The sequence below is a fragment of the Neophocaena asiaeorientalis genome, unplaced genomic scaffold (assembly GCF_003031525.2).
Source record: "Neophocaena asiaeorientalis asiaeorientalis breed wild unplaced genomic scaffold, Neophocaena_asiaeorientalis_V1.1 scaffold78, whole genome shotgun sequence".
In the NCBI taxonomy this organism is placed as follows: Eukaryota; Metazoa; Chordata; class Mammalia; order Artiodactyla; family Phocoenidae; genus Neophocaena; species Neophocaena asiaeorientalis.
This window is the reverse complement of record NW_020175018.1, coordinates 19,777,358-19,785,566: the sequence shown is the minus strand read 5'-3', so window position 1 is coordinate 19,785,566 and position 8,209 is coordinate 19,777,358. Positions and strand designations below refer to the sequence as shown.

At 60.8% G+C, this 8,209-nt stretch overlaps 1 protein-coding gene across 1 annotated transcript in view; it reads right to left on the bottom strand.

Annotated features, from left to right (window-relative positions):
- Positions 1-8,209, bottom strand: part of GRIN1 (glutamate ionotropic receptor NMDA type subunit 1) — a 21,229-nt gene that overhangs the window by 4,968 nt on the left and 8,052 nt on the right. The window contains 8 exon segments of the mRNA XM_024762436.1: positions 1-126; positions 202-366; positions 609-736; positions 825-966; positions 3,640-3,723; positions 3,821-3,965; positions 5,022-5,196; positions 5,267-5,388. The exon segment at positions 1-126 is cut by the window's left edge and continues 145 nt beyond it. Of these exon segments, the coding sequence (XP_024618204.1) occupies positions 1-126; positions 202-366; positions 609-736; positions 825-966; positions 3,640-3,723; positions 3,821-3,965; positions 5,022-5,196; positions 5,267-5,388 (1,087 nt within the window).

Below are 8,209 nucleotides of genomic sequence, written 5' to 3'. Positions count from 1 at the left end.
AGCTCACCTGAAGCGGTCCAGCAGGTACAGCATCACGGCCACCACGTGCACTGACAGCCCCACCAGCAGCCAGAGCGTGCTCTGGAAGGGCTGCATGAACGAGTCCAGCGTGCTCCGGGGGATCTCCTGCGGGAGGCCGGGCCGTCAGCGCCGCCAAGGCCCTCCGAGGACCCCACCCCGCCCTGCTGGGCCCCTGCCCACCTTCTTGACCAGAATGGTCAGGCCCTGGTACTTGAAGGGCTTGGAGAACTCGATGTACTGTGCGCGCTCGTTGTTGATGGTCAGCGGCGCCACGATCATGTCTGCCTGTCCGCTGAGCAGCTCGCCCATCATCCCGTTCCACTCCTTCTTATTGCTGTTGTTCACCTGTGGGGAGACACAGCCGGTGGGGACACGGCCACCGCGGGCGGGCCTTGCTCCCCGGACCGGACAGTCTCCCGCCCTGACCCATCTCGGGATCTCCCACTCCAGACCCCGCCTGGCTCGAAGGCCCCGCCCACCCAGGCTCCACCCAGCCTGCAGGCCCCGCCCACCCGAGACCCTGACCCTAGCCAGACAGGGTCCACCTGGACTGGGTCCCGCGCCGGCTTCCAGAGACCCACGCGTACCCGCTCCTGCGTGCCGAACTTGCCGTCCGCCACTAGGTGCACCTCATAAGTGAAGTTCATGGTGCGCGCCAGTTTGATGAGTAGGTCGATGCAGAAGCCGTAGCAGCACTGAGGCACGGTGTGGCGTGCTGGGCGGAGGGGAGGGGCGGTAAGTGAGGGGCTCGCAGGTGCGCCGTCCCGCCCGCTCCGCGGCCCACGCCCCAGCCCCGCACTCACGGCTGCCCGGCGACGTGTCGTTGGGCCCGGTGCAGATCACCTTCTTCACCGGATCCCCGTTCACGGTGAACTCCTCCTTGCACGTGCCGTCGCTCAGCGTGGGCTTGACATACACGAAGGGCTCCTGGTGGATCGTCACGATCTGGAGGGGAGGGGGACACCCAGCCTGGACCACCAGCCCTGGGCTGCCCTGGGGTGCTGTCCTCTTCTCAGCATGCAGACTCTCCTGGACCGCCGCCCCGCCCCGCCCCCTGCAAATGCCCCACACTGCCCCCTCTGGAGCTTCAGGAAGTTGGTCGGCCTGCTGCCTGCAGGAGGGGCCCCAGACTCCCCCGTCGTGCCCAGGCCACCTCAGCATTCAGAAGGCGCCCGGCCTCCTGAAACACCGCACCTGCTCTTGGCCACTTTCCTTTGGGTCTTGGCTTGCACATCACTAAAGTCGGCCCTGGGCCCCTTCTCTGACGTCTCAGGGCTGAGAAACCACCTGTCCCAGCCCAGAGCCTGCCCCCTGCCCCCACCCCTGCCATGAGGACAGAGGCATGTGCACTCAGAGCCTGCACAGGTCCGGGGACCCGCAGGGATTGCCCTTGTCTGGTGCTCCGGCCTCTCCTGACCTCAGCCTCCCCTGCAGCGGGTCTTTGTCTGATCATCTATCCTTCCTCCCTTCCTCTTCCCCGCTGATGCCGCCCTCTCTGCCGAGGCCTCTTCAATCCAGGGGCTCCTTGGGGCTCATGCTGGAGAGCTCTCTCCTCCCTGTCCTTCAGGGGCCTGAAGCCTGGGGGTGCGGAGGACAGATACAGGCAAAGGGGGCTGAAGCGAGCACGGCATGTGATGAGGGGTCCCAGGGGACGTGGGGTCGGTGTGAGAGGCCCCTTGTCCTCCAGGGCGGGCAGCCCCCGGCCTCAGCCTGCAGGGCAGGAGATTGGGAGCCCCTGAAGGAGCTTATTTGCCTTTAAAACTTTCCTCATCGTTTTCTATTGTGCGAGTAACATGCTCGTGCTTTTAAAAAATCAGTGAGGGGACTTCCCAGGTGGTCCAGTGGCTAAGAGTCCACACTCCCCATGCCGGGGGCCCGGGTTCGATCCCTGGTCAGGGAACTAGATCCCACATGCCGCAACTAAGAGTTCACATGCCACAACTAAAGATCCCGCACACCACAACGAAGATCCTGCATGCTGCAACTAAAAAAAAAAAAAAATCCCACATGCTGCAACTAAAGATTCCGCATGCTGCAACTAAAAGATCCCACATGCTGCAATGAAGATCCCTCGTGCCGCAACTAAGACCCAGTGCAGCCAAATAAATAAATAAATATTTTAAAAAAAATTCAGTGAGATGGGAGGGATAAATCGGGAGACTGGGATTGACATATACACACTACTCTATATAAAATAGATAACTAATAAGAACCTACTGTATAGCACAGGGAAATCTACTCAATAACCTGTAGTGACCTGTATATGGGAATAGAATCTAAAAAAGAGTGGATATATGTGTACGTATAACTGATTCACTTTGCTGTACAGAAGAAACTAACACAACATTGTAAATCAACTATCCTCCAATATAAATTAATTAAAAAGTAAACAATTTAGTGTCAAAAAAATCAGTGAGACAGGGCTTCCCTGGTGGCGCAGTGGTTGGGAGTCCGCCTGCCGATGCAGGGGACGCGGGTTCGTGCCCCGGTCGGGAAGATCCCACATGCCGCTGAGCGGCTGGGCCCGTGAGCCGTGGCCGCTGAACCTGCGCGTCTGGAGCCTGTGCTCCGCAACGGGAGAGGCCACAGCAGTGAGAGGCCCGCGTACCGAAAAAAAAAAAAAAAAAAAATCAGTGAGACAAAAAAAAGTTGTAAAAAGCCATCTGGCTCTCGAAGCCTGCGTGGGACCATCTGGCTGACTGTTGTCTGTTTTACGCTCAGACTTTTCAATACCAGGTGTCTTTCCTGAGCATTGGCTTTGGGAAAGTCCACTCTGCCCCTTGAGAGGGGTGGTGACCTGTGGGCAGGTGCTGACAAAGGGGTCCAGGTGAGAGGCCAAGGGGGAGCTAGCTCAGAAAGCAGACAAGGCTGAGAGACATTTGAGGACCTGGGGGCGGGGACACTGGGAGAAGCACAGTGCTTGAGGGTCCTTGCCTTTTGTGAGCTCAGGTGTCAGCCCGGTGCTGGTGTGGGTCAGTGTGGGAGGGACGCTGGGGAGGGCACCCTGGGATGAGTCCAAAGGAGCATGGAAGAGTCAGGCCAAGGAAGAGAAGCTGTGAGGGATGAGGCCAACCGGGGAAGGGAGCTCCCAGAGGCCCAGGGAATCACGGAGGGGATGGCCGGCCATAGGGGATGCTGTAGGGAGACCGGGCTCAGAGGGCAGTGAGACCGAGTCACGGCAGGAGGCCAGGAAGGCTAAACGTGGGGGCTTGGCTAGGACCACTTGGAGGTGTGATGAAGAGCATGGGGGCATCATCTCCAGGACTCAGGGCGGAGAGCACTGAAGCTGAAGTACGCCCATCTGCTCCCCTGTCCCCGATCGGCTCATCCCCAGGCGAGTCCTGGCCCACATGACTTCCCCAGATTTAAGTGGAGTTGGGTCAGAAGGGGTGCTGGGGAGAGCCCATGAAACGGGGGGCCGGCGGCTTCCTCCCCTCCCTCCACCCGCTCTCCCTGCTGCCTCTGCGGTGCCAGGTGTATGCAATGGCAGCGGGCGCTGGCCCCGCCCCCACTCCCTTCAGTCACTTCCGTTGATCTCGCTGTCCCCTCCTCTGCACCCGAGGGGCGGGATGGAGTATACCGGGTGTGGAGGCTAGGGCAGGGAGGCGGGTCCCCCACCTTCAGCCTGGTGGACATCTGGTAACCTCGGGGCTTCTCTGTCTCTCCGCCTGGCCAGATGATTTTCCTGTCGTTGGGAATAACCTGGGGGTGGGAGTGTGAGATGGAGGGTGGCCGCGCAGGGGTCTCGGCCCCAGGGCCCTAAGGCCCCAGCCCCCACCCCCTCATGACCCCCACCTACGTGGGTGCCGTTGTAGACGCCCACTTGCACCAGCTTGCGGTTTTGCAGGTTCATGATGCTGTAGTTGGCGAACTTCCGGTCCCCATCCTCGTTGAATTCCACGCGGCCGGTCACGCCGTCTGCGTACTTGGAAGACATGAGCACTCTGGAGGGGGGCGGTGTGGGTTAGAATGATCAGGGATGCAGTGAGCCCCGCCCACTGTGAGTCAGGTGGACAGCGCAGCTATGTCAGCCGAGCAACTCCTGGCCTCTAGACCCTGTTTGGAGGGCTTTCTGTGGCTTGGGATATTCGATTCTCATGGCAGCTGTCCTAGCTTTACAGATGAGGAGGCGGAAGCCCAGGCAGGAGCAGCGGGCTGCTCACCAGCCAGTGGGGAGGAAGGGCTGGGGTCTTGTCTTCCTGAGTGTGCACGCCTGTGTGTGTGTGGGGGGGGGGCGGTGTGTCTACTGGGCCATATATGTGTGCACGCAAGGTCTTTGTGTGGGGTGCAACCCTGTGCATGTACTTGTGGCACATGTGTGATGTGCCATGTGCCTCTCTGAGCCTGTCTGTGCACACACGCCTGTGCACGTGTGCACATATGCTGCCTGTATCTGCAGTTGTGTGTGTGCTCCTGTCGTGGGCCCCATGGACCGTGGCTCTGCACGTGCTACTTGGGGGTGGCGGTGTTGGTGTAGGGCTGGGCCTCCCCACACTAGTGCCATGGTGTCCAGGGTTCTCTGAGTTAACTCCTGCCCTGCTGTGGCCATCCACTTGGGTCTCTGGCCAACCCTGGCTCTCTACAGGCTTGGGTGCCATACCTGGATTCCTTGTCTGACCTCCTGGGCCCGTGGGCTCTCCCAGTCCCGACCGGAAGCAAGATCCTCCTCCCCAGGGCTGTTAGCCGCCCTGGGGAGTGGAGTGGGGCCTCAGGGTGGGCAGCAGTGTGAAAAGGTGGGGGCAGGAGAAACGGAAGCAGCTGTGATTTCAGTGACATCCGAGTGTTGGAAATGGGGCAGGTGATTATCGTGGTGGAGATGGAGGTGACGGTGGAGCGCGGGGAGGGATAGAGGAGAAAACTGGGGAAGGTGGCGGTATCTATAGGATACAGCAGGCTGGGCTGGACCACCCTGGGAAGAGCGACTGTTCCCAGCGCCGGAACGGTGGCCCGCCCACTTTAGGAGATCAGCCCGCCCACCTCAGACGAGCGGCCCCGCCCACCTCTTGAAGAGCGGCCCGGTCTTCCAGATGTTGGTGTTGCCCACGCAGCCCCGCGGCGGATCGGTGATGTTCTCCTTCTCGAGAAGCTCGTGCACGGCCTGGGCCACCACCCCCACGGCATCGCTGATGTGGGCCGACTCGTTCTTGCCGTTGATGAGCTGCAGCCCGATGATGCCTGGGGCAAGCGTTGGCTTAGAGCCCGTGGGGGACCCCTGCCCACCGGGACCCTGGAGCCCAGCACTCACCGTCCGGGGCGTAGCGCAGGGCGTTCCCCGAGATCTCGCGCTCCCCCACCAGCCACACGTACCCCGAGCCGGTCATGTTCAGCATCGCGGCTGCGCGGTACACGGTGGCAGCGTCGTCCTCGCTGTGGGGCAGAGCGGGTGAGGGGCCGGGATTCCAGCCCTTCCCACCCGGGGCCGGCGGCGGCTGCTCCACATTCCCAGGGTCTCCTCCGCAGCGTGGCCTACCCACGTGGCCTCTTCCCCAACCCCGCCCCCCACAAGGGAGGTCTGGAGACACTGCAGAGACGGGGTGCGGCCGCCACCCCAAGCCTACACCGCACCTGGGCCAGGAGACCCCCACAGAAGCGAGCGGGTGGGCCCAGACCCCCTGAGCTTCCCAGACATCTCTTGCTGGCCCGCTGCCCTTGGTGGGCAGGGTTTGGGTGACGTGGGATGGCGATGGATCCTTACTGGTTGATAACTCGCTCACCAGGTGCCAGGCAGTATTCTGAATGCTTTTCATGGACCATCTTATTTAATTCTCACAACCTCCCTGTGAGACGGGCAGAAGTACTACCCCTGTGTCAGGAGGCGAAACTGTGGCACCCAGGGCACACAAGTGGTAAGTGACAGAGTCGGGTCTGTGCCTGGACTGTCCACCCCTGAGCCCGTGCTCCTGCAACTTCCTGGACAAGCCGTACCCCTCTGGTGCTGCATGCCTCAGCTTGTGAACTGAGGGGCTGGGGGCTTTCTGGTTGGTCAGATGCTTCTGGGGCCGAGAGCCAGGGAGCTGCCCTGAGCATCACAACAGAAGCCACCGGAGAGAGATGAGGGCATCTGCTCTCCCTTTTGGAGTCTGCCCAAGCAGCTGTGTCCTCTCTGCCATCCAGGGCTGGGGCCACTGGCAGGACACAGCACAGGCCTCGCCTTGCAGGCACACGTGGTCCTGAGTTTTTGGCGTGTCCTTACAAGTGAGCCTCCGTGGACCTGGTCTCCTAGGGCTGGGCTCTCTCTGGTCAGGGCAAGGACCCTGGGCCTGGTGGAGCTCCCGCCTTCTGTCCCCTATTGGGCCGAACTTGGTCCCAGATGGGCCTGGACCACAACAGGCACTTTGCTTCTCCAATGCATAGGCATCGGGGTACAAAGAGGCTGGGGAGATTGTCCGAGTGCTGGGTTATTTTCCCAACGGCTGAGCCTGGAAACTAAGATGGCCCTAGGTTCCCTAAGGGGTCTGCCCCCAATTTTCTCAAGGAAGAAATGCAAATCTTCAGTGTTTGCTCTAAATGAGAGCGCTACTGTTGGATGAAAGCAACACAAAATAGAGGCGCTCCAGGCAACATCCAGCCAAAATCGCTGGCAGCACCAGTTCGTGCGTGTCAGGGCACGGTGTGCCCCTGTCAGCGGTGCCCACAAAGCCTGGCGGAGAGGCCTGTCTGCTTGACACCATCCAGGTCTGTGACGTTGGACTTGGTGGGATGAGCGCACACCTATGCTTGTGTCCGTGTAGACTGATATCTTCAGTAAAGCAGTTGCAGACAAAAGCCTGATCGACCCGCCAAACTCTTTTATGGAAATAACTGATCCCAGTAAAGACAACTTCAGGAGGATTATTTAAAAAACAAAAGTTTTGGAAATCAATTAGAAACTCTGAAGCACTCTGCAGAAAACTGGTCAAAAGTTAAGATTGGCTTAATGGGGTCTCTCCGCAAAACGCTCTCAACAGCCCTCGTGAGGGGAGCCAGAATGTGTCAGGCTGGGGCGCCAGGGTGAAGAAGACCTGCGTCTGCCCTGCCCCGGGGACCACCGGCTTCCCCGGGCTCTGGGAGCTGGGCGCGCTGGGCAGGCGGGTCCCCCTCTGTGGTGGGACTCTGGCCTCTCTTGTCCGAGGAGCCCCGGGTGTGAGGGGAGGGGTCTCTTCCCGCCTGACGATCCACAGGCCTTGCGTGGATTCAGGAGGTGGACATGAGGTTGACAAGTGCTGCGCCTTTGAGAACAGTAAGCATTGCCACGCGTGTGGGGTTTGTGCATGTATGCGGCACGTGGTGTGTCTGCGGCGTACGCACCTATGCACGAGAGCACCGTGCCCTGTGTGTGTCGGTGCGGCGCGTGTACACGTGTGGAGCGTCTGCACGTGTTTCTGGGTGAGCACATGTCTGTGTGTGTTACATGTAGCAGCGTGCCCGTGTGCGCATATGTATGTCCTGCGCGCACGTGTGTGGTGTGTATACGGCACGCGCATGTGTACAGGAGGGCTGGAAGCATGTTGTGTGCACGTGTGTGTACGGCGTGTGCACGTGTAGACAGTATGCGGGTGGTGCGTGTTCGTGTGTGTGCGTGTGAGTGCCTGTGCTGGTGTGCGTGAGCGGAGGGCGGCGGGCGTTAGTGCCCGCTAACTGCCTTCCAGCCCGAGGAGCCCCTGCTGGTCCCATCCTGCCCTCTGCCCAAGGACGGGGTGCACCTGGCTCTGTGCCAGAGGTTTGTGGCCTGAATGTGCAAACGGACACCTGCCCTGCTACTCAGGGCACTGCTGGCTCCCGCTGGCCGCCTGCAGGGCGACCCCTGCTGTTTTTCTCCACTCTGCTGGAGCCTGCAGAGCTTCTGGGACAGGCAGACAGTGGGCCGGTCTCCCCAGGCTCTCCCATGTATGTCCCATGAGGCAGGGCTCTTCCTTTTCCTATTCCTGGTGGCCTTGCCTTTCCCTCCCCAGGAGGACACAGCCATTTGCAAAAAGGGAGATTTTTACTGGGGGCTCAGCCGCAAGGTTACGGTGGGGACCGGGCCCGTCCAGCAGAGCCTGGCTTTGGGTTCCCCCTACGCAGTTCCCCTCTCACGCTGCCTAGTCCGACTGCCCCACCCCTTCAGCCCTGGGACTCCGGCCCTGTCCCTGCTGTGGGCCTCCCCCCGCAGGCTCACATGCAGACCCCACCCCACTGCCCCAGGCCCCCTCCCTGACCCAGCTCCCGG